We start from the raw sequence: 27,196 nt of genomic DNA on the forward strand, positions 1-27,196 counted from the left end.
TCTTTTTTATTGATTTTAGTGAGCTATACATTTTTCTCTGCTCCCCTCCCTTTCTTTCTTCTCCCTTTCAACCCTTTTCCATGGTCCCCATGCTTCCAATTTATTCAGGAGATCTTGTCTTTTTCTACTTCATTGTAGGTTAGATCCATATATGTCTCTCTTAGGGTCCTCATTGTTGTCTATGTTCTCTGGGATTGTTAAAACACATTCTTAATGGGAATTCTATAATCATAAGTCTTTGGGAAGGGCATCGTATGCATTAATGACAGTCATCAAGACTCAGAGCAGACTTCCAGGAAAGATGGCACAGTGCTGAGATGCAAGTGCCCTGGCTGGATCATTACCTGTCACACAAATGGATCAAACTGCCCTACTGCACTCTAGATATGTACAAACATTATGTTAATTAAAATTTTGGAAGAAAAAAAAATAATTAAAAAAACTTTGACAGGGCATGGTAGTGCATACCTTTAACCCCAGTACTATGGAAGCAAAGGCAGGTGAATCTCTATGGGTTTGAGGTCAGCATGCTCTATATAGTGAGTTCTAGGACAGCCAGGGCTACATGGCTAGTGAGACCCTGTCTGTCTGTCTGTCTTCCTTTCTTTTTTAAGGGAAAAAAAACTTTCTATTCTTTAAAACAAATTAAAAGGAAAAAATAAGAAAGAAATCTTGACTTAGGATTTATGAGCAGACAGTACAAGTGGATCAGGCCGTGTCCACACATGTGCCTCTGCTCAGGAAAACACTATTAAGGGAGCCTACAGAAAAAGATTCTCAAACCCCTGGTGTTCCCCACCCTGGAGAAGCAAGTAACTCAATGGAACTCAAATTCCTACCTATCCTAATTGGGGGGGAAGGGTGTTTAAGAGAAACCACAAAGTTAACACACTTCAATCTTCCTCAGAGTCCACTTAACTCAGGAACTGTGGGCTAGAAGCAATTCTGCTTTGGCAAAGTGGTTTAGCTATGCTGAGACTCACCATCACAGAACAAGGCTGTCTGAAACCAATTCTCATCAAAGTTTGGCTCACCCAAGTCAGGGAAACTGAAGGAACTAGAGGAAGAGTCAACAATAAAAAGAAGCAAACTTGGAAGACGTGCCCAGGGCTGATGCCAGTCTTCATGCCACTCTGCTGAGGAAAGAGCTAAAATAAAACACATACCATCATCTCCCATCAGTAACAAAATAAAGACGCAAACTCAGTCAGGACAAGCACAGAACCAAGTCAATGAGACTCCATCCACCTTGTTCTTAAACAAGTAAGCTGGACAAAATCTAAAACATTCCTAAATAAAAATGGCACAGAACACAGAAAAGAACATTCTGAAAGATTTACTCTGGACCCTGAAGACAAAGCTAATGGTTCTGCTTTCTCGCACCTTTAGGAAAAGGGGCACTGATGAAGTAGGACACTAAAGGAAACGGTAACTGCCACAGGTACAGAAGGGAGTGAGAAACAGACACTTGCAAAAATTAAAAATATCCAAAGGCACTCCATTCATCCAACCCCAAATTGCTGGCACTCATTCTTTTTATGCCAAGCACTGCCAAGACAGTGATACAGGCAATCTGAGCAAATCCCACAGGAAGGAAAAGAGAGAAGCAATTAGAAGTTGAAAGTTTGGGTAAAGAAGCCACAGAACTCAGCTATGAATGGCTGGTGTGTCTAAAGAAAAAAGTTACAATGACAATGTAAAAAGAAAAACATACATTTGGGAAAATCCTTGCACTACAGGATAAATGTATATATGGAATGGGTTCAGAGTATTTAAAGACAAGGATAAAACAGAAGCATGACCCACTGACCCTGTTAAGCTCCCGTGTTACAGAAACAAATCTGAAAAGGCAAGTCACAAAGAAAAAATATTCAGACTGACTTCTTACAATTTTAGATGTCAGAAAACACTATCTCCCATGTGACAATAATGATATGGATATAAAAGAGATATCATGGTGCCTCCTATAACCAAGCAAAGGAATGTAAATTATTTCATCCATAGACGCTTTATTAAAAAAAAATCTACCTGAAGTCTGGATTATCAATCAGTAAAGTTCCTACTCAGCAAGCACAAAACACTGGTTGAATCCCCAGCACTGGGGAGATAGAGATAGGGAAAGAATATTCATTTAAACACATAATTCATGCTAAATATATTTTAATACAGACAAAACACATAAAATAAAAATTTCCAAAAGAAACAACAAGCAATATGTGTCCAAATACTTGGGTGAAGTTCTTTAGGCTTAACTTGCAATCATTTCCCATGCTTAGCCCAGTATTTAACATGAAATAAAAGTCTGAAGGTGCTGTAGGAATTCCTACAGTCAGTAGCCTTTAAGTTACCCACCCACTTGGGTGTGACCTCTTATACTATAAATCTTGATGTAAAGCACACACTCCCCCTCTCTCTTCCGGCTGCAGGATTAGGTTGCTGTTCCCCATTTGAGCAGAGGACTGTGATCTGTGAGTCTGCCCCTAAATAAATAACCCTTTATTATACTCAATTCTGAGCTAGTCCATCTTCATCTGGTGCCCATGTGGATCTGGACTAGCTTAAAGGTCTAAAAGGGTCCACAGCCCAGAAAGTCTCCCGTCCCACCCGTTTCACTTGCTTTTACTTACTAACCAGTTTTTTTTGTAAAAACTCCGCCACATAGGAGCTGGAACCAACAAGCGGGCTCTTACAACATGAAGGAGTTCTTAAAACACTGAGAAAACATGTGAACCCTACCCTATATAATTTTAAGAAATTTTGTATGACCATCTTCCAAACACTAAGGAAGCCTGAGACTACAGGCAGGCTCAAACACTGGAGTGGAGCCTGCAGAGAGTCCAGACAGAAGCCACTGAAGAACAGGAGAACCTGTAGCAGAAGGGCAAGCCAGGAGGATTAAGACAGATGGATGGTCAGGCAGCTGCTCCCACAGCAGGAACAGAACAGAGGAAACAGGGGTTAACTCTGTGAACAAAGAAACAGTCCTCAAGAGCCTATTGGCAAACATCTGTTATATTCAAACTAAGATAATTTAGTTTCTTCAACATTTAGCCACTAAAAGGTCATCCATAAGACAGACCTAGAAAAATGCCCTTGGCAATCACAATTTTACACTGCTCTTAGGCCACTCATCATTCCATACATTCACTGCTGTCTCTGAAAAGACAGCTACAGAAATGAGTACGAGTAAATTAAAGTGTGTTATTTTACCTCGCGCCAGTAAGATGTGGAGAAGGGTTTAAGCCTTGCATTGCCTGTCTGTCTAGATTAAACAAGAGTAATAAAATGCATAACAAATAAAACACCAGGAAAAGCAGAAAACAAAAGTAATACAATACACATTAGGGAACAGTAAGTTATGACAAGGATGTCTGTTTTCACAAATAGAGGTTTATCTGGCTAGATTCACAGCAACTCATTAATGAAGTATTTATGTCTGAGCTGGGTAGTTCTAACAGAGACCACAGACCCCACCCTCAACAGAAATGATACTCTATCCTGTGCCCAGAAGAGAACTGGAATCTAAGTAAACAGTATGGCCACTGCTGGTACAGTAAATGGGGAAACATAATAAACATTGTTTCTTCTCTGAAGCTGATGAACTGAGAGGTAATATCCATAGTGCTACCGAAAAATATAGGGACCAAAACATTAAGATTAAAATCAGACTGTATAGCCAGGAATGAGGCTACATCTTTAATCCCAGTGCTCTGAAGCAGAGCAGGCAGATCTCTGTGAGTTCCAGGCCACTCTTGGCTAAAAGTAAAACTCTGTCTCAAAGACAAAAAAGGAAAGGGGGGGGGGGACGAACTCCAGATTACACCACTTCCAAATTATCAACACAGAAAATACAACAAAAACCTAGGAGAGGCCCAGAGGATGGCTCAGCGGGTTAAGGCACTTGCTGCCAAGCCTAATGACCTGAGTTCAGAGCCAGAATCTACAGGGTCCAAGAAGACCAACTCCTGCAGGCTGTTCACTGACCTCCACACACATTCGTGCACACATGAGCTCACACAAAATTAATTCATTTTAAAACGTGAAAAGAAACAATAAATAGAATAGAAAATGCCCACTGTGGTGGCACACCCCTTTAATCCCTATCTTGGGAAGCAGAGGCAGGCAGATCTGAGTTTGAGGCCAGCCTGGTCTACACTTGAGTTCCAGGCAGTGGAACCCTGTCACAAAAAAATAGAAAAAAAAGAATAGTTGAAAAGAACAGAGAAAAACACCAAGCAAATGGAAACAAAGCAATAGCCAACACTGGTAAATTCACAATCTAACAACGTCCATGAAGTTAATGAAATCTTAATTCTCACGGGCATTTCTACATACCTCGGAACAGGAAACTTACATATACATTAAGAGCAATAATTTCTAGAAAGAAGAGAAATTGCCATAAACATTGAACTAATAGATTTCAACAAATTTTAGCATTTGTAAAGTTCATAATTTAAATAAAGTAATCAGTGACAAGTATAAGTAATATAAATATTAAATACACATATATTTATTATATCATACATGTGTATATATATCTTATATCCAAAGAACAAAAATCAATTAGACTATCACAAGACCATATTCTGTCTAAATGACATAAAACAATGAATAAATAACAAAACCTGAGGAAGACCAAAATAGGGTATGCAGAAGAGGTGGCAACTCACAATAAAGGCCATTTGAAAAGCCATATAAAAACCTGCGACTATAAAAACTTCCTAAAATGCACACATATATAAAAGGAATCTAAATGAAGTCACCATATAATGGGCTAGACAAGGCCTCAACTAGACATTTTATGCCAGCAAGTAAAGCCTCCAGTGCCAGGAATGGGTTACATCATGACCAAAGGGGTCATGGAACACCCCACCCCCAAAACACCACAGACAATTAGTTATTCTCTACAGCCTGATGGTAAGGCCCTGTTGCTGAAGACAACAATGACCTGAATAGTGGGACAAATGCTATGGAAAGAACCAATTACGTTTTAAAAATTGAACTTAAGGTCCACTCTGTGGGATAAAACCCATACCTGAAATTGCCAAAGTGTCAAAAACTGAGACTAGATAGGTTGTGGACCTAGGGCAAAATACATTACTATTAGTCTGCCAAAGGAACATAGCAATAAAATGACTTGTAATAACCTATTACTGTACCCACAGATCAGTACTTCAGTCGACCACCACCAAGGAAGCTTTTTCGTGCATTAGATGGAAATTAATACAGAGAACTACAACTGAACCATGTATACAGAACGAAAGACTTTTGTACATTCAGTCCTAAATGGGATGCCTTCATCAAACCGCTCCCCAAAGGATCTATGTAGAACGGGGTGGTGGTAGAAAGATTCTGAGAACCAAAAGCAATGTGTGACTGTAAGTAAATAGATAGTGTCTTATAGACACACAAAAAAATTATGCACCTAAGAACTCACAAAGACCGTAGTAGCAAACACAAAACCTGTATCTTAGCCAGATGAGCTGCTAACACTGAGTGAAGAAGTGGACATAGGGTCCCACACTAACCAGGAAGCTATTTGTAATTGATACCTGTTGGCAAAGGGAAAACCAGTTTTCTACAATGGAGTACACCGAGCATATCAACCACTCAGAAGCAGCTGGCAAACATAAATGAACTACATGTTTTTTCTCTGTGGACTTCTTTAAATTTTGTTTTCCTATTTTTTGGTATTATTGGTCTGCTGGTTTTAATTCTCATTCTTGTGTTTTGTGGCTTGTTTTATTTTGAGACAGAGATAGCAAACACAAAGTTGGGTGAGGAGGGAAGTGGAAAGGATCTGGGAGGAGTCGGAAGAGAAGAAGAAATATGGTCAAAATATACTGTATTAAAATATTTTAATTAACAAAAAAGTGATAATTAATACTCTAAATAACTAAAGCATTTGCTAAGGTTTTTGTTTTTGAAGATACAGTTTAGGGTTTTTTATTAGTTTATTTTATAGGCAATGGAAAAGAATACAGACTACACAACAGAAACCTGTTCAATAAAATGCAAATAAATACAAGATCATTTTTCAATATCTGTCAATCAGACTAGCATAAATGGGCATATTTTTCATACTTGTAAGCAAGTATGAAAGCAACTCCATGTATACTCTTCTGAAAAGCAGAATCAAATGTTATATAAGCCTCTCACTGGCCGACAACCCTACGCCAAGAACTCAGCCTGGAGGTGGTATCCTATAGTGTACAGAAATGTGTTCCCTACAACGGTCACTGCAGCATTGCTTATAAAATTGTCTTGATAGAATCAAAGTAAAAACTCCTCAAGTACAAGCAGTGATAAGCTGGTAAATAACTGGGCCTAGAGAGCCCGGATTTGTATATTTTTTGCCAATGTCTGTGGTAAATACTCCTTCCACAGCTAATCTCAAACTGTCAAACTGAAGGTACTGGGTTTTGTAAAGCTGAGATGAAATTTGTAGAACTAGATTTTATGAACTGATTCAAACTAGCCACTTCCAAATGATATAAATGCCCTGGGGTGAGAAAGTCCTCTGGGTAGAGCACTTGTCCAGCATGTGCCAGACCCTGGGTTCAACACCAGATACTATACACATACACATGCGTGCACACATACAGGCCATCCCACTACAATGCTAAAAAGCTGTAATTATGATGTGAAATTTTTATATTAATATAGCAATACCAAGTACATATTATTGAACAAAAAAGTTATATATTGAAGAGCTTACAGTATTAATTATATGCATACTTCATCTCCATGTCCAAAAATATAGTGATAACAACACTACACTCAGTTTAGCTTGTATATATAGCAATGGGAATAAATTGGATCTCATGGAGTATCTACAGCGCATTAGGATTTTCATTTTAAAATAGAATGTACCAAAAGATGAACAAATTTGGTTTGATAATAAAAAAAACCCACTGAATAATACAAAACAAAAGCAACAGACAAGAGTTAAATCAATTTCAGTAAATATGACAAAAAACTCATTTCATTTGCACGCCTGGAGCTCATAAATTGAAAAAAGAAACGAACAAAAAAATGAAACCAAGAAATTAAACCTAAAACAAACAAAGTCATGATGACTGGCATGTGACCGAATGTAGACCTTCAGATTACAAATGCAATGATTTCCCCATAACTCTGCTAGTAGTGGGGATTAAATACAACTGTTTAAGAATCACACTGGCTTTTTTTCATGTTTCTGAACAAGAAATAGAAATTATATGTATTGATTCCCACCCAGAACTCCATCGGGGCAGAATTTCTTAAAAGGAAACATCGAGAGTCAAGCATTGCAGTGAATGCCTTTAACCCCAGCAGCACTCAGAGGGCAGACAGGCAGGGCTCTTTGAACTTACTCTTCTGAGTGTGAGGCCAGTATGATCTATATACAGAATTCAGGCCAGCCAGAATACATAGTAAGACCCTGTGGCGGAGGGGAGGGGGGGAGAGGAGGGGGAGAGGGGAGAGGAGGGGAGAGGAGGGAGGGAAGGAGAGGAGAGGAGGGGGAGAGGAGAGGACAGAGGGAAGGAAGGGAGGGGGAGGGAAGGGGGAAAGGGGAGGGGGGAGGAAAGGGGAGGGAAAAGGGGAGGGGGGAGGGGAAAGGGGAGGGGAAGGGGAAGGAGAAGGGAGAAAGGGGAGGGGGGAAGAGGAGGAGAGGGGGAGGGAGGGAAGAAGGGGAGGAGGAGGGAGGGAAGGAGAGGAGGGGAGGGGAGGGGGAGAGGAGAGGAGAGGACAGAGGGAAGGAAGGGGAGGGGGGAGGGGAATGGGAAGGGGGAGGGGAAGGGAGGAAGGGAGGGGGGAAAGAGGAGGAGGGTGGAGGGAGGGAAGAAGGGGAGGAGGAGGGAGGGAAGGAGAGGAGGGGAGGGGGAGAGGAGAGGACAGAGGTAAGGAAGGGAGAGGGAGGGAAGGGGGAAAGGGAAGGGGGGAGGAGAGGGGAGGGAAAAGGGGAGGGGAAGGTGAGGGGGGAGGGGAAAGGGGAGGGGAAAGGGAGGGGGGAGGGGAAAGAGGATGGGAAAGGGGAGGGGGGAGGGGAAAGGGGAACTCTATAACACCACATAGAACATGCTTACAACAGTATCAAACTGTACAGTGTGATCATACCTACACAAGAAACACTGGAAAACACAACAGAATAGAAAGGAGCAACACCCAGAAAAAGGTCACAGTTCTTAAGTTATATTGGAACATTTTGGATATATTTATTAATTAATTTTAAAACCATCTTTTCAATTGTGTATAAAAAAAATCTACTCACTATTTCTATAATTTCTTGATTACTGAAAAACAAAAAAAAATAATTAAATAACAGAATGGATGTCATTTACTCAAAGGTTAACATAGAAATATAAAGTATTTAAGGATATAAGAAAATTCTTGCCAGGCAGTAGTGGCGCATGCCTTTAATCCCAGCACTTGGTAGGCAAAGACAGATGGATCTCTGTGAATTTAAGGCCAGCCTGGTCTACACAGGGAGTTCCAGAACAGTCAGTACTGTTTATAGAGAAAACTTGTCTCAGAAAACCAAGAGAAAAAAAAAAAGAAAAAAAAAGGAAAAAAAGAAAAAACAATTAAACTACCTGAAAAAATATTAAATGCTCACCTCTAATTAAAAAAATAACCAATATAAATTCAATACTACAAAGGAAGAATATTGACATTAAATATATATAATAAATATAAAAAAATTGTGTGACCACATGACTTGGGTCTACTGATTGATGCACAAGGCATTAATTAACTAATCCTTGGAGGATACACTGAAATTTGAGGAGTAATTCAGACTCTGGGGATTTAGAAAAACCCCAGAGAAGACTCAGTTCCAGAGTAAGTATAGTCTGGAGCAGGAAATCCTACAGAAAACATGCTTCTCAAAGGTCTTTGGTGAAAAGGCATTTAGAGATGAAGTTTCCCTAAGGAAATATACATAATGTTTTATCATTTCCTCCAAAGGAACAACTCTAACAAGAAAATGCAAGGTGCTAATCAGAGAAAAGGTATGGGACCTGTCACCATAAGTGTCTTCTGACGTTCCAGTCACTTCTAAGGGAACATCTTAAATAGCCCAACAGAAGCATCCTAAGAATGAGCACCAGGGAGGCAGAGGCAGGTGGATCTTTGCGAAAGGCCAGCCTGGTCTACAGGCTGACTATCCTGAGCTCCAGGATAGTCAGAGCTACAGAGTGAGACCCTGTCTCAAGAAAATAACAAGAAAAAGGTATGAATGTCCACAGAGCATCAGTCACTGGACACAGCAACTACTTCCCCTCCAGCCTTACTACTGTCGGTCAAGACTAGGCTGCGTGAAGTCAGCTAAAGCAAATAATTAGTTCCATCAGAAAATGAGTCATGAAACTACAGACTGATTTCAAGTATCTTTTTGTTCTAGCACTAGTTCTTTCAAATCACTCACTTTTTTCAAAATACATTTTACCATATTTTGAGTCTAGAAATCCCATTCAGTTGGTACTGTGGTTAAGTGCAGCTCCATTTTTCAATGCTGGTCTCAATTAGAAACAGACACTGAGCCCTCTTTAAAAATGTTAGGGAGCTGGGTGATCGTGGTGCACGCCTTTAATCCCAGCACTCAGGGAGAAAGAAGTAGGCAAATCTCCGTGAGTTTGAGACCAGCCTGGTCTACCGAGTTCCAAGACAACCAGAGATACACAGAGAAACCCTGTCTCAAAAAACCGGAAAAAAAAAAAAGGTTAAGGAATAGCAGGGTTGGGGGTGGTACACACCTTTAATCCCAGCACTATGAAGGTTAGGAGGCAGAGGCAGGAGGACCTCTGTGAGTTCAAGACCAGTCTGGTCTACAGAGTAAGTTCCAAGACAGGGAGAGCTACATAAAGAAAGCCTGTCTCAAAAAATAAATAAAAATAAAAAGAAATGCTAGGTGAGGGGCCCAGATGTAGTTCACAGAAAGGAAAGCTCAGCAAGCACCTGGCTGTGGAGTGCAGAGAGCTGGCTATTTTCAAAAATACTTTTTAAAGTCTACACTAGAGGACTGGGGATACGGTTCAATTAGAGAAGTCTTGCCTAGCATGTAGGAAGCATTGGGTTCCATTCCCAGGACCACACTGAATTGAGTATAGAAGCCCATGCCTATAAACCCAGCACTTAATTTAGGAGGTAGAGGCAGAAGAATCAAGAATTTAAAGTCAGCTACACAATGAAGTTTGGCTACACAGTGAATTCGGCTACACAGTGAATTCACACAGTGAATCAAGACCAGCCTGAGCTACATGAGATTCTAGATGTTTAAAAAAAAGAAAGAAAGAAAGAAAGAAAGAAAGAAAGAAAGAAAGAAAGAAAGAAAGAAAGAAAGAAACAGAAGCCCACAAAAGAACTAAAGATAACGACCCCCTTGACCCTTAATAGCCTCTTCTCTATTAAAATGTTTAAGTTCTTTCAACAAAACATGCCTCTATCTGAGTATCAATCTGGCAAGAATAGCTCAACATATTGCTTATTTTCTTATTGCTCTGGGCAGCTGAAATGTGCTCTGCTACAGAAGCAAGCCAAATAGAAGCATTTCCTGGGCAAGGGTGGCTCACGACACACCCTCATGGCCTATCACAGGAGAGCAGGGCTCTCAGAATAGACATTTTATGCACCTCAAGAAGCTGACAAAAAATAAAAATTAAGAAAAGCCATGATGGAGCCAGGCTGCAACCTTTCCTTTTAAATGTGGATGGTTCTCTGCAATACTCTGCTGCACATGAGCTCTGAACTGAATGCCCTAATCTACAGGAGAGTGACTGCAAAGCAGTCCCCCACCCAACTCAAGATTCCCTGAATGCCCATCTCCCAACTCACCGCGGAGGACTGAGAATGAAGTCCAAGAGATGGGAGAGGGAGGCTGGAGGACGAAGAAGCACTGGCCTGCTCTTCCTGGTGGAGGCCACAGGACAGAAGGACAGACATTTCTCCTTTGCTCCCCTGCCACCCTTCCAGAGTCTGGTAAACACAGCAGCAGCACACTCTGCCTCTCCACACCTTAGATTCCCATCTCTAGTCTCTGCTCTGTGACTGTGCGACTGTTCTTGCCTTACTACTGTCCAGCCCCAAGTCCAAGAGCAAAGTCAAGAGCCTGATGCTAAGATGCCGAGAAGACAGCAGGCTTTGGCGATGTCAGTTACCAGCCTGGCGTCTCCAGCAGAATTTGGCTCGGTTTTCCCAAGACCTCAGTAAGAGTTCTGCTGGTGTTTCTTTGACTATAGTGCTTCTAGAGATGCAGACAAGGGACACAGGAAGTTGTTTCCTTACGGTTCCTCTCAACTGTGCACACGCCAACTAGAATGGTACAAATATATCTAAAACAAAAAAGTATAAAACTCTCTATATATCCCTGCCACAGACATTTTCCTGGATATACTATAAGCACCAAGGAGGGGCACAGTGATATAATGAACATGAATGCTCCGCTTACTGCTGCATCTTTCCTGTTTACATCTTTCCTACTAGCTCCAAACAGATACAAAAGAGCCTCCAGTGTGTTCCTCTTTGGAATGTGGGGCCTTAATCCCACCTCACCAGCCTACTAGTAATCACTCACAGAAAATGGCAGTCTCACTGGGGAACTGAGATTATTTGTAAAGTAGTAGAAGCAATGCTTAAAGTCCAGTGAAACAAAAACAAAAGCATCAAGTCAGAGGAATCTGGCAAGAGTAGTTTAAAAAAACAAATAAATAAAAGACCCCTGCCTAAGCAGAGCAGGGAACCAGCACTGCCTCTCCAGCTCCACCCCGTGCCTCCCAGGATATCGCCTTTCCTGTAGGAAGCAAGAGACCCATGCTGATATGACAGAAGGATTTTGATACCACTCCCTGTGAAGACAGAGCTCCTATCAGCAGCACGCCAGGCAGCAGGAGGGAGCGCTGGACAGCTGAAGCCTCATTCCCTCCCAGGCCTTGCTTACTGAGTAAGAGCGCCCTGTCCACCCCACCACCACCAGCAGGGCTGTTTGCATCACACTGAGTTACAGCAGCCAGGAGAGAGAAGATCCAAGCTAGTCTACAGAAGCCTACCAGCCTGGCAAATGCTTCCTAGTAAAGCTCATGAAAGAAGTGGGGTGCCCTCCCCTCTCCCACACACTCAGACCCCTCATACGCAGTTGAACTAGGACAAACACTACAAAAGAGAAGGGAGTTTCTAAGTTCATATGGTCCTTGGGGATCTTTCTCATTTCATGTCTTTAATCCACGTTTCTATAGAAAAACAAACAATCTAAGCAGAGATCACTGGGATGGGGGTGAACAATCAAGACAAGTGGGGCAGGAATACTGACTGCCTTTTACAGGTCGGGGGAAGATATACGTCAGTTATTCCAAATGGCACCACAATCGTGATTAATTATTTCACAAAGCCAATCTGCCATCGTTTCAAATAATTGTATGACTTGTCAGTCCTCAAAAATATGCCACAAGAGCTACAGAGCGAAGAGAGTTAATAAGCACTTAAGTATCCTGCAATTCTTTTAAGGACAAACTATGAACAAGAATTAAAGTCATCCTGTATTATTAGAACCAGTCGCAGGAAATGGGTCATCTCTCTAGGACAAGAGGAAAATTGCATCCGCCATGTGCAGAAAGAACACACACTGATTATAAGGCAAACGTTCTGTGAAGTACAGACCTTAAAATATCAATTCATGTGGCAAAAGAAAAAAGACTATTGTGTCTTTACCTTGAAACACACAAACACACACGCTAAAGGAATGTACCCCAGACTGACTAGGTATAACAAAGACACATCCTCCCTAATGATCTGTACAGAAATGCAATCAGGAAGAGACACGATTAAGGCTCTCAAAAAAACTGAGAATAGAGTGTTCAAGGCGCTGCCTAGCAAAGATGTGTTGTTACACCACACAGCCGACAGCCCAAAGCACCTTCCCCATTCCAGCAAGCACACAGCATCCTATTTGCAAACCCAGCAGCCCATCAGATTACCCTGCCTGGTTCACTAGCTCTCTGCTGGTAATCATGAACCAATCTCAAGTCCCTGCCCTCTGGAAAAGGAAGGAAGAAGGATGTGACATTCTGTTGGGTAATGATGCCTTTTGCTTTGCAGACCAGAGTCTTTACTTCAATGACAGAGCCCTTCCCTTATTTCAATGTGTTGAGGCACTCAACTTCACACACAGCTCACTGCCACATGACGTCTGACAGAAACGGGAAGTTCTCGAAGTCTGAGGAAATATGCATGCAGAAACATCTAGAGGGCCTGACTAAATAAAGAGAGAGTAAACAGGTGGGAGGTATTCATATGGGATGTGGTACCCAAAACTGTAAGCGTGAAGAAGAGCTGGGCAGAGTACAAGTACCTCTCCAGACAGTTACAGCTACCAGGTTATAAACAGTGGCAAAGAGACCAATGATGGCACTGCCACCCCTACAGCAAAGACAGTACACAAAAAAACAAAAATAAAAACAATGTAATGTTTTAAAACACAAAAGAAACCTTTAAAAGAAATTAAATTTCCAGTTTTTAACAAATAATGATCAAAAAAAAAAGTCAAATTCTTGAAAAAGGCAATTCATGTTTTCAGTTCTCCAAAGGGGGGGGGATCACAAGGCTATCTCCAAGGAATATACATACTGAGTTCTAAACATGACTGCTCACTTCCTGTAGCAGAGTCAAAAAGTTTCACTCTACCCCTTTCTCCTTAATTTGTGGATCAATTATTGTTCCCTTCTGTGAGGTTTCGGGAATATAATGACGTTAGTAACACTTCAGATCCCAACCACACCACAATCCATTAAACACTTACTTGAAACTACTTTGTTTGTAAAGCAATCCAACTGGCCACAATCCAAGATTAATCCTGCAGTAACTGTGCATGGGACTCTGAAATTTCAAAGGTCTTGTGTGGCCACCAGCACTCCACCGGACCAGCTGCGTCTATGGCTTTCCATCCTGAAGCAATGTGACATTGAAACATTCTTAGCAGAAAGTGAGTGGGAAGCCAGGAGGCCAAGCCTTACACCTCTAAAACACAGGGCCTCTGACTGTGTACCCTAGGCGCCACTACTCAACAAAGAAATAGAAAGCGGAGAACAGACAGACTATACCCATCAGAAAAAAGCAAGAAATTCGCATTTGTTTCCTCCCTACTCTTCTTTGTTGTGGGAATCCAGCTGCCTCTACATTCCTACTTATTGAAAATAAAGGCAGGGTAAGGTCAGCTGTGCTAGGTGTAATGCTGAGACACAGAGATCCAAGAGCCACCATATTTGCCCTCCAGGAGCTTCATTCCAGGAGTTTCTCAGTTCCAAGCAAAACATGACCTGATTCAAGGAAACAATGAACATAAACTTAGGAATCCCATTCTTCAGACAACCTGCTCTCCCTGCTTATGTGGATGCTATACAACAGTCTACAATACATTTTGCCTTTTTCTTTTACATGAAGAAGCAACAGAAAAGCCAGCAATTTGACATAGGCAACAACCAAGAAATTGCCTAGAGACTATGTCCTTCCTGTTGGCACATAACTAAGCAACGTTTTAGGCAGCAGATAGCTTTAACAGAAGTAATTAACATTTCTTCATGTGGACCGCATCTGATGGGTGCCTATTTTTTCTTAATATATGACTGGAAAGAAAATCTGGATGAAAAGTTTATATTCCAGTCACTGGCAAGTATTTGTTTGGTAAGTGGATTTGCAAGAACTTCATAATTTTACTTATGAATGATACTAATTTTGTTCTTTAATACTGAACTATAATGAGGCTGGAGGCAAGGTGTAGCTCCGCAGTCAGTAGGCACATGGTTAGTACACATGGGTCCCTAGAGTCAACCCCCTGCACCAACAAATAAAAGCTTTTAGCAAATACTCCGTGCTGACTTCAGAAACGACAGGTGGTATGAAGGCTAACCCCCAGCCTGACTAACATGGCAAGTGCAGTTTGGGTTTATTTTTCTGTGTTACGCAGACTCACGACCACTTTGGACACTAATCCATCTTGTCAGTATGGACAGGTCCTTCTGTCATACTGCCACTCATTAGATAAGATAGCAGATCAGAAGTGGACATGAAACACCATTAGCAACAGCGGCTTATCAAAACAGGGTCCGGGTCTCAGATCAGATGTCCTTCATGTTACTCCACTAAGCAAAACACGAGAAAATGTTCTGTTTGCTGTACAGTTACTGTCGCAGATTTAATTACTAACAATCACACATCTTACCTTTTATTGCTATTTCACACTTCCCTAGGATTAATTCTGACAAATCTTAATGAAGATCAAAAAGCCACTGTAGAAGTTTCCCTTTGATAATTACCACTTGCTTGCTTCTTCAGCCAAGAAATGAGTTTAAATCTGTTGTTACAAATGTACGTATCCCTCTCAACCTAATCCACCATGACTGCAGGAGACAGCCCCTCCGCCTTCTTGAGAAAACATTTTCAACCTGAAAATGGCTTCTCTCTTCCAAGACATCTCCTTCACTCCCGATTTTCCCTCTCCAACCCCGATCATCATTCCACTAACATCAAAGAAAAACTCATGTGGATGCTGGAAGCAAAATCACCCTGGAAAGTCCTGTTCATTTCTTCTCCACTATAAAGCTTGGCTGGATCATGAAGAAAAACCTTTTCCCTTTTCTGCTAAGTTTAGCATAGCACAAATAGCCTCATAGCTACAAAAGCTGTTTCGGGTCCTTAGAAACTCATCTGTAATAATAATATTTAAAAAAAAAAAGCCCTCACTAAATTTATTGAGTACTTCTGAAAAATGAACATAAGCCACCTCGTAAAAGGGAACTGGGTTAGTATTTCTAATAAGCAGCTCCCGAATTTGTTTGTGGTAAACAAGATGGCTACTAGATGGCTCTTCTGGTTCTCTTCTCAACCCCATCATACGAATATTTGAATAGATTCACACAGAATAACGTCACACAGAAAAACCCTCAGTGGGGCTTTAATTTAGTCCAAAATCTCGGATGAAGATTCAAAATCCCAAACCTGACAGATGCGTGTCAGCTAAGGATAGAGAATCCACACGGCGCTGTGAAAACCTTACTCTGAAGGCTGTCAGAGCCACGGCTTCCATTTCTAAGACCTGTCCCCATTTCAGCCTTCAGATATAAATACTTCATTTTTTTTGTTGTTGTTGTTGTTTTTTGGTTTTCTTTTTTAAAAAAAAAAAGGAGAAAATGCATACAAATAAATCTTGATTTTTCAAAATGTAATTGAACACTTATTTTAAAAAGATGAAAAAGCATCAAAACAAAACAAGTGGTCAGTCATTACAGCAACATCATATTTTGTTATCTCCAGGGCAGGAGGTTCAGGGCAGCCAACCCTGACAGCTACTTAAGGGGAATTGGAAGAGTACTTAAATGTGCACAAAGCAATACTCTCCAACTTAAATTGGACACAGCACCCACTCTCAACCTGCCAGGTCCATTCTTGCTTTATACCTATAATTTTCAATGCAAATTCCAATTCCTAACAGTCTGTACTTAACCACTGAAGTTTCCTTCATGTTGGTGTCTGTATTAATCACAAAAAGCTGCTTGATCATCAAAGGAATACTAAAAATTCACTATGATCAATGTATCATGGGAGAAAACTATCCAGTAAAAATACGATGTACTTCAACTAGCCTTTATATGATTAACAGTAATCAAAGTATAGAATGGACTGTTCGGCTTGAAATTTACATTTTATGAGCATGACTGGCCTGGGCCTAGTGTGCAGGTCTGTGATCTTAGCTGGCCAAGAGGATAAAGCAGGAGGATCCAAATTTGTAGTTTCCCTAGACAACTTAGTGAGAACTTGTCTCAAAATAAGAAGTATAAAGTTGGAGCACTTGCCTAGTAAGTGTGAGATGCTAGGTTAGATTCCCATTATCAAAAGCTGTTCCCATTCTAACATACCCAGCACAAAACATAACGTACTGCGCAGCCGTCTAACACCCTGGGATGCATGTGTAGCTTGCCGCCTCAAAGAACTACATGTGACTTTTTTCAAGAGACAAAATTATGTATTCAGCAAGTATTGATTAAGACCACTTTTACAGACACAGTCCTAGAAGCTGGAATTTAGCAGTGAACAAAACAAACACAATCCTACCCTCATAAACTTGCGGAATGGAACAGATAAAAACTGTTAAATATGTGTGTGATTCACTCCCAAAGGCCAAGTACATATGTTCTTCCATTTAAGACTGATCTAAACACTGCCTATTTTCAATAGGAGGAATCCATAAATAAAAAGGTTTTGCTAATTTGATGAGTAAGGTCTACAGAGTAGAGATTTTAAACACATGTAAAACAACAGGTCAAAGAGGAGACAGGTAATATCTTTAAGGAATCGAAGAAAACTTTCCCGTGAATATCTATGACCTAAAGCATTCAGGGCCATTTGCTCCTCAGAAATTGGAAGACAAATCAATAACTAAAGGCTGTGATCTATGTATCAAAACCAGAAATATCTAATGAATAATCATGATGATTCAACTATAAAGGCATGATATTAAATATCAAATACCTTCTAGTATATTCTATATAGAATATAAAGTTTTCTTTGAGGTGTCAAAGAAAACACACTCATATGAATGAATGAAAGAGACAAGACAAAAAAATGACAAAGTTAAAATGAAGCTCTTAGTGTGACGAAAAGTCAGAGATCATTCTTCAAGAAGAATAAAACCAAAATGTATAACCATAGAAATGTGGATCACTTTGGCATAAGTGATGCCCAAAAGAGTCCAAATTTTACTGCCACACAGATAGTCACAGTTTTGTGATACTGCTACAGTATTAAGAAATAAAAAATTACGTGAACAATGCATTACAACCCTGTGGAGCAAACCCTTTCCATGAATGTCAGCCTTGAACTAAAACTTACTCTGAAAACAATTTTACACAGAATTTCGTTTCAACACAAGGGTGATTCCTCCACATAAACAAATGGTCAAAGCTGCAGAAGGAACTTTACACTGTGAAGGAATATTCTGTGATCTCCTCTGGAAACTGTGAGGAAAGATATTCTGTGATCTCTGGAAACTGTGAGGGAATATATTCTGTGATCTCTGGATGGGGGTTGGGGAAACAAACAGAAGAACTAAGAATGAAGACTACTCACAAAGCAGCAAGACCAGGAATTTCCCAAAGGAGCCCCTCCCCAAAATCCTTCCTTGTTCAAATCAAGGCTCAGTAGTCCCTTGCTAAACTCCTAAGCTTGTAAAGTCACATCCCCATATACACACACAGAGAAATCCACACTTAATGTCTGCCATGACTACACAAATAGTGGGGGAGAAGCCGATCTAGGCTGAGGTCAGTAGCGATGGTTCAATGATGTCCAGGCTCCTGTTTCTGACAGATAACTAGAGTTTTTAAACACTGCTCATGAATGTAGGTGCTGAATAAACAGCAAATCTTTCTCCCACCTCTTAACGGTCTGTCTTTGATAGGGAGGTGAGGCTGGGTGAAACCCTGCTCAAAGGTATAATAAGTGGGGGGTAGGCAGCCACACACTTATACCTACCACTTTTTTACCAGTAAAACTGTGGGGTTTTTCTTAGCAATCATTTCCACGTTCATTTTTAAAAGCATGATATATTATTAAAATACATAGCATGTAATTAAGTATCTCTGTAAGTGTATTCCTTTCTCAGGCATTTAAAGCTAGGCCCTCTGGCAAACTGAACAAACTCACAGCTGCTGGGAAACCTCGAGCTGTCAAATTTCAGGCAAATAAGTTTGGTTAACAAGACCTCAAATGCCCTGTTCCTAGCTAAACACAAACATATGAAGACTGTAAACAAAGGAAAATTAAAACCCAGGTCTCAGAGAAAATCTCTAAAATACATGTTTTTCCTCTTAATTGTATACTGGAACACTATATATTTATTCCACTTGCCCTTGCTTTTTCCTTCTCAAAAAAAAAAAAAGGCACTCCATTTTCAGTCATGAGAAGTTAACAGAAATGATAAAATGACAAGGGTAGACTGGCTTTACTTTTCCAATTTTCCTGTTCCCCTGGTTTTGTTTCTCTGAAACCCACCTTTCCATGCTGCCCCTTGCCTTCTGTTCCTTATCAACACTTTATATTTGCACATTTACTTAGCTAGATTTCAATATGAAGACTTAAGTCGAGGCGAGGAGACAGCATTGGTAACCATTTGTGAATATAATATTTTGCTCCTGATCGTAAGCAATCCAGTACATAAGCAGTTCAGTCCCAAAGGTAATGGGTTCCTGGAGCCAGCAGATTGAATGCTCCACATAAAAAAGGAGGAGGGCGCTTCTCAAATTCAAACTAACAATGCAGTATCCTTTTCTTACAGAAATGTTTGAGAAGCATTATTTTTACTCATACAAATAAACACAAGTGCAGACATTTTTCAGGCCTGTATTCTGCAAAACTGTTCACGCTTCCTACCACAATAGCTTAGACTTATGTCATGCTAGCTTGTAAGTGAACCCTGATCGCTTGCTTCTGAACATTTTGACGGAGATAATAACATAATTCCTTTTGAAAGAATTTTCTTGCTAACTTCGTATTAACGCTAACTTCGTATTAACATAGCGTGTTGGGTTGTCGTTTTTGGTTTGTTTTTATTTTTGTTTTTTTTTTAAACGGGATTAGAGGGAAATTTTCTCGCATTCTTCCCGTTTTTCTTGGAGCCCAGATGGCAAGATACTAAAATGTCCGTTTGAAACAAAAGGTTTCTGTTTGTTTCCAGGAGAATAACTAGAGGCTGCGCTGGTTTCCAGTAGAAACTGCAGTGAATTCAGGCATACATCTGGGTCGCCTCATTAAACAAAAGATACCCATCCGCTGTCAACAACCACACAGCACAACCCTCCCTGGTCCTTCATCTTTATCCGGAAGGAATGGTGCAGAAGAGACGCCTGTCACCATCCACCGGCCAAGCAACTCTTGGGGGGTCGCTCCTCTCAGTGGCCTAGACGACAGTAGAGCCCATTTGGGCTAGCCTTTCCCGCCCCGCCCCTGCCCAGTCCATTAGCCGGGTTTCTCTGGAGCACCGGCCACGGTTTCCACAGCACCTTTTCCTAGCCGAATCCAGCCCTCGATCTGCTCCCCGTTTCCACCCTTCCCTCTCCACCCCACAACGCGCCACAATGGACGCTGGCGGGCCACCGCACTGCACACCATCGCCCACCCGCGCCGCTCGCGCGAAAGCTCAGCCGTCCCGCAGACGCGGCGCACAGAGCTCGGTCGGCCCTGACCGCCACCGAAGGCGCACGCCGCGGCTCCGCGCAGGGCAGCCCCGGCCCTCGGCCCCTGGGTGCGCGCGCGCGCGCGGGTGCGGGTGCCGGCCGGGGGCGCGCGCGGGGAGGGCAGCGGCTAGCCCGGGGCGGGGGGCAGCCGGGCCCGAGGGCCGCACTCACCCAGCAGCAGCAGCTTGAGCTCCCGGCGGGCGTCGCGCTTGTCCCTGCGCAGCTGCCGCTCGATCTCGTCGTTGATCCTCCGGGCTTCCTTGGCCTCCTCGCTCAGGCAGCACGCCATGATGGACTCCAGAGTCATTCTTCCGAAGTGCCTCGCTGCAGCCCCGCCGGCGCCCTACTCACACGCGCGCACACACACACACACACACCCTCCGCCCTCGCTCCCCCGAGGCAGCGGCAGCCTAGGAACCCAGCCGCCCGGGCGCGCGTCCGGGACGAGCTCAGGGGAGCCGCGGTGAGGAAGACGGCCGGGCCCGCAGCCCAGGCGGGCCGGGAACGAGCGGGGGCCGGGGGCCTGGGGCGCGCGAGGAAAGGCCGCCGCGCCCGACCGCTCTCACACGCCGCCTTCCCGGGGAGCGCGCGGCCCTCCTGGCGCACCGCGCCGCCGCCGCCGCTGCCCTAGGCTGTGCGCCCAGCGGCCCGAGCTCATCCACCGAGGCGGCCCCGCAGCGAGCGACCGCCGACGGCTCCTCCGCGCGCCCAGCGCGTCCGCTCCTCGCCGCCACCCGATTCGGCTCCGGGCGCCCTCGGCCTGCCCGCGCCCACTCGGCTCGCGCGCAAACCGGGCAGCCGGCCGCCGCGCGCTCCCCGCCTCCGCCCCCGCCTCCGCCGGACGCCCACCCGGCCCGATTGCCAGGCGCGCCGCGGCTGCTCAGTGCTCGCCCTCCCCCTCGCCACACACACACATTTTCTCCTTTCTCTGAACTGGAGCACAGATCCGGGAGGGAGGCGGCGGCGGCGCGAGGAGGGCGGGCGCAGGGGGCGGGCGCAGCGAGGGAGGCGGGGCCTCAGCCCTTCCAGGACGGCTCGAGCGCTGCTCGCCCCGCCCCCGGCAGCTCGCCCCGCCCCCGGCTGCCCGCCCCGCTCCGCAGCCACCTCCCTCCCGCGCTGGCCCGGCCAGGGCGCGACGGTCACGGCCGCTCGAGCGGGGCCGGCGGGCGGACAGCGACCTTCGGCTGCCGCGGGCCTCCGGGGCGTGGTCGGCGAGAATATGGCGGCCTCGGCCTGCCCCTCCGGCCGCCGGCGCCGTGGGATCCCTGCGCGGTGCCCACGCGCTGCGCCTCGGGCCGCCCTGCAGCCCTGCTGCCCTTTCCTATTTCTAAAACGCCACTGAGTGCCTCGAGTGGCCTCTAACCCTAGAGCCGTCGTAGAAAGTGGGGTACTCATGGAAGAGAAACGATTTTCACTGACTCGCAGTGGGTGGGGGGCAGTTACCGAGAGATTTGTGGACGGAACTGTCCTCGGTATCTCCAGATAGAAATCTGAATCGGAAGAGAAAAATGAAGCTGCCCAAGTTTCCAAGAGCCTCCTGATAGGTTCCAACTTTTCGGGTCACTGAAGTGCTTTCTGTCTTCCTACCAGCACACTCTGTTAAACAGCCCAGCATTATAGGATTGACCCTTCTGCACCTTGACAGTTAAGGATGACTTTTGGGAGAAAGCCAAGAAGTACAAAATAAAGGGGAAGAGTCGGGTATACGGGTTTACGCCCATAAGATCCACATTCAACAGACTGAGGCAGGAGGATTGCTACCTGAGCAGTATGAGACCTTGTATCAAGGAAAAGGGGGAGAAGAGAATGAAAAAACTTAATATCGTTGAAGCAAAATTCTGTTTAGTTTTTACACTTCTAATTTGTTTGAGACAGTTTGCTAATAAACAGAAAAGATCTTGTTCATTCAAGGTTTTATTTGGGGAGGAAATTGTTCATTCAGATTCAGTGTGCCTCAACAAGAGGTGAGATCCGTATTATTTTCCTACCTTTAGAGAAGCTTAGGCCTTCACATTTTGTGGTTCCCATGAACTACCCCTGTTGAACCAGGCTGCAAGGTAAGCTCGTAACCGTTGCTACAAATTCACAACGAACAGTCTTGAATGTCAAAGTCTTTCCTCCAGTTTGCCTTATTCTCCACCTCCTTGGTGCTGCACACATTCACTTGCTAAGCCAGGACTCGGATCGAGTTGTGGACATAAAATCTGTATGTTTTAAACTCTACTTTAAAAAAAAAAAATCTGACCAAGACAGCAAAGAAGACCTCTCACCCCTTTTATATCAGTCCCTTCAAAGAGCTATCAGATTTGCTGTGAAAAGTAAAACTTAAAATGACTGAAGATTCAGTCAATAGGCAGAAATGTAAAATGGCTTCAGGGAATAGCATGACTCTCTCTGTCTCTCTGTGTGTGTGTGTGTGTGTGTGTGTGTGTGTGTGTGTGTGTGTGTGTGTGTATGTGTGTTGGAGGGACACAAAGCACTGGAAAACAAAATGATCAACTTCTCAGGTCTGGTTTCCTAAGGAGCCTGAGACGAAGGGTGCCATTATGGTGTCAGTAATATGTTTTGGCTTAATTGTTTTATCACTTTGTTTTATCACTTCTGTCTCAACCTCAGGGACACCCTCTGGCACTTACTAGAAATTTAAATGGTAAAACAATCAGTAGGGGAACTAACACTCTTTGGGAAGAAATAAGGAAGTAAGAAACACCAGCAACACACAGGATAAAGCTATATAAGGACATCAAGAAGGAAACAGGAAGAGAAAATTCCAAGCATGAACCTAAATCGATCCCAAACCCTTTGATGGTATCTGGAAAGCATTTGCCAAGCAAATATCCCCATAACCTTAATCAAACAAATGAAGTCCATACAGAAACTCATTATGGTGTTGAGTGTTTTCTAGAAGAATAGACTCTAAATTATGCAACTAAACAGGGTTCATATTACAAAATTCCAGTTCATTAAATCAACAAACAAGGATTAGCTGCCTGCTATGAGTAAATACAGTTAAGATGCAGAAAGGAGGGCTCAGGGCCTACAGCGCGATCCTTGCACTTTGTGGGCATGTAGCAGCTCTGAACCAATGCAGAAGACAAAGCAGAATTAATTTGTGTGAATGTTGGGTAAAGGCAATGATCCTGTTTGGAAGAGTTGGATGACATCACGGGAAAGAAGCATTTCAATATACCCAAAAGAACGTGTAGGATTAGCTTAGTGTGGAAGTACTCAGGCCTGTCTGGAATCCCAGTCTGGCCCACTGAAGGAGATATCCCCTGGGAAAAAAGAAAAAGATGATACAAAAGAAGAATAGAACCAAAAGAATAGAACAAAGAAAGTGTTTTTCATAAATGTGTATGTACGCTACTTAAAGAAAAAAAAACAATTCCAAATCAAAATCACCGGAGACAGACTGCAGGATGATAAGCCATTCCAAGAACTCGAAGGTGATTACTGGGTGGCTGAAAGGCAAACCACAAAGTCCTAGAAGCTCTGAACTTCAGAGAAAACAGACTGTTATCTCCCCTGTGGTATCCCACGTCAGAAACCTACCTACCCGACGCACCCCAGTCTATTGCCCAGCCTTGGGGGATGAGAAGAAAGGAAGAAAGAAAGAAAGAAAGAAAGAAAGAAAGAAAGAAGGAAGGAAGGAAGGAAGGAAGGAAGGAAGGAAGGCAGACAAATAAAGACATATTGAAGTCTCATGGAGGCAGAGTCCGAGAGTAAAATGAAAAGACTCTTCCAAAATGACCTGAGGAAGAAAGGCCTGAAGGGAAATCCAGACAGTAGGCCATGGACTGTATGTTTGTTCCCAGTCACTTAGCATGGCTTCTTAACAGGCACTGTGTGTGTGTGTGTGTGTGTGTGTGTGTGTGTGTGTGTGTGTGTGTATGTGTGACTGACAATAGGGGTTTTCCTGCTCTCAAGGACCCAAAAGAGTAAGCCTAGTTCCTGGTTGACCCAGAACTTACTTTGTAGACCAGGCTGACTTTGAACTCACAGAGATCCACCTAAGTCCAGAGTGCTGAGAATAACAGTATTCACCACCATACCCAGCCTAGAACAGATATTATTTTTTTTATTAATTCTCATTTTATTTTATTTTGTATATGGTGCTTTGCCTGCATGTATGTCTTGCACCATGTGTGTGCCTGGTGTCTGCCGAGGCAAGAAGAGGTCATCAGATCCCCTGGAACTGGAGTTACAGATGGTTATGAGCCATCATGTGGGTGCTGGGAATTGAATCCAGGTTCTCTGCAAAAGCAGCCAGAGCTTTTAACCTCTGAGCCATCTCTCCAGCCCCAGGACACATATTCTTTAGATGTTGAATAAGCGCAAGCATGCCACCACCTACATCACTGGCAAGCACACTTGCAGACAGCCTTGCAGGCGGTGTGTTATGCCAGGTGCCTGAGGCACACAGAGCTCTTAAAGACTTATAATCTGTTTGGGTAGACAGTCCACACAGATAAAAGAATAAACAATACAAAATTAAAAGTCCACAGGCATAAGAGAATAACCAGTTCAAAAGAGAAGCACTTAATGCTAACAATGTATTAAGAATGACTAGCTCACACAATTCATTTGGAGTGGGAGTCCCAGGTACCATTAAAATCAACCAGGGAGCATGGGTAAGCAACAGATGGGGAACCTAAAAGGCCGATTGGAAATAAGTCTGAGACAGTGCTGATACTAGATCAGTTGGGGAAAAGCTGCTCTTTGCAGAATTGCCAGCACCACTCCCTGGTCAAGAAATAAAGGCTTACTCCTCAAGGAGTAAGGTCAAATGAGAAAGCTGCAGATGGCGCCACCTAGAGGAACAGTTCTATAATCCCAGAAACAGTATGATGTGCTGTCTAGTTGAAAGCCTTTCAGGGTCAACTTGAAGATGAAAAACCTGGTACAAAACACACTGTCTCTTACAAGAGAGAATACATATGTTGCAAATCCAAAAGATATCCTAGATGAAACAGACTACCCTGGACATCCTTGCCTTAGCAAGCCCTGAAAATGCATGTCAGACAGCCCTCTGACTTTATCCAAATATATTTTGTGCCTGCAGAAGTATGCTTTGTCCTGTAGCTAGGGTCTCACTATGTTGCTCACGCAGTTCCAGAGCTCTGGACTTAAGCAATCCTCCTGCCTCATCATTTTGAGAAGATGGGACTTGAAGTGCCCACCACTGTGCCCAGAAATACTGGTTTTTGACTCAGGTGCTTACTAAAATCTTTTAGCTGTGGCCGGGAAATGGTGACTCATGCCTTTTATCCCAGCACTAAGGAGGCAGAGGCAGGTGGATCCCTGTGAGTTCAAGGCCAGCCTGGTCTACAGAGCGAGTTCTAGAACAGGCTCCAAAGCTGCACAAAGAAACCTTGCCTCGAAAAACAAACAAACAAACAGACAAAAACCATAGCTGCCTTCCAGAACTTGAATAACAGGGAGTAACATAGGTTAGGGATGTAGATGAGTTGGTAGCGTGCTTGTCTAGTACTCATAAGGTCCTGGGTTTGATCCTAAACAATTCATAAAGCAGACTTAATGGCACATGTCTGTAATCCCAACACTCAGGAGACAGGAGGAGTAAACATTCAATATCATCCTTTACTACATAGATTGAAGCCAGTCTGAGCTTAGGAAACCCTGTGGGGGTGGGGAGTGGAGGAAAAGGAGCAGGGGGAGGAAGAAAGGGAGAAAAGGAGGAAAGGGAGGAAGAGGATGAGGAAGAGGAGGAGGAGGAGAAGAAGAAAAAGGAGGAAGAGAAAAAGGAGGAGGAGGTGGAGCAGGAGGAGGATGAAGAGGAGGAGAAGGAGCAAAGAATTAGGAGAAGAGAAAAGAAATACGGATTTCAGTTCCTAACCAAGAACTTGAAATCCCATGTCCATAGTAGCGATTCTGACCAGGGCAGTTCAAGCCCCACTGTGCATCCTCTGGACCAGTGCACAGTCTCTTTAGTAACACACCTGCCTACCTGTGGGCACTGTACATGAGATGCTGAGTAGAAGGCAGAAATTTTGAATTAGTGTGTCAGAGTAATTTATTTCTCCTTTTCTATTTCCATATATCTATATCAGATAATCATTTATCCTGTCTCCTTTAGCAATTTTCGTGTACAGCTTTAAAAGGCCAAGGTTTTTTTTTTTTGTCTGTCTTGTTCTCTTCTGAATCCAATGCCTAGAATAGCACCTAAGTTTAACAGATGCTTTAAAAATACTTATTTATTAGAAGAATTAAAAGTAGATGTTTTTATCAAAGAGATTGTACATTGGCTACATGGAACTTGGCCTCTCACTAACTGCCCACACCACTTAGCCATTTGGTACCCATCAGAGCTTGGCTTTTTCTGTAAAATATTCCTCGATCCAGTTTGTCGAATCCTAGCCTCAAATGAGTTCACCAAGGGAAATCAGAAATCATTAGGGAATCAAAAAGCTGGGGAAAACTTTGCTGCTCAAATCCAAATGGAAACGCATATTAATTCCAAGCCAACTTTACAGAAAAGTTGTTATTTCTGCCATGAACTCAGTTATACTTTAGATAGCAAGACACAATATATAATCGAAGTCGCTAGTTACTGACTGTGTGATAAATTAATGACACAGAATATGTTGACAGAAAACATATAAGTAATTAAAGTGCTCTAGTTTGTCTTCTCTTTGATTGAAATGATCTTAATATTAGCCTATCAATAGCTATTATTCTTTAAGTATTTCTACCTGCTATGTTAAGTGGGTCAAGATGTGATAGTTGTTCAATTTTTGTTTGTGTGTTTTTGTTTTCTCCAGACAGGGATTTCTCTGTGTGACCCCAGCTGTCCCAGGCCTCTCTCTTTAGGCTAGACTGGTCTGTAACTCAGAGATCCACCTGCCTCAGCCTGCCAAGTGCTAGGATTAAAAGCATGCACCACTACCGCCCAGCAGCTATTCAATTTTAGATAAATATAAAATGTCCCATCTAACCGCAAAATTAGATAGAAAATATTCTCTTTTTTTTTACTTCTT

The 27,196-nt window shown here is 43.1% G+C and overlaps 1 protein-coding gene across 1 annotated transcript in view; it reads right to left on the reverse strand.

Annotated features, from left to right (window-relative positions):
• The window catches only part of LOC125397392 (guanine nucleotide-binding protein G(q) subunit alpha), a 240,040-nt gene extending 219,088 nt beyond the window's left edge, over positions 1–20,952 (reverse strand). The window contains exon 1 of the mRNA XM_085693677.2: positions 20,370–20,952. Within this exon, the coding sequence (XP_085549803.1) occupies positions 20,370–20,505 (136 nt within the window). The 5' untranslated portion in view covers positions 20,506–20,952. The remainder of the gene's footprint in view (positions 1–20,369) is intronic.
• Positions 20,953–27,196: the final 6,244 nt, after the last annotated feature.

This window comes from Myodes glareolus, chromosome 7 (genome assembly GCF_982192425.1).
Source record: "Myodes glareolus chromosome 7, mMyoGla1.1, whole genome shotgun sequence".
NCBI classification, from domain to species: Eukaryota; Metazoa; Chordata; class Mammalia; order Rodentia; family Cricetidae; genus Myodes; species Myodes glareolus.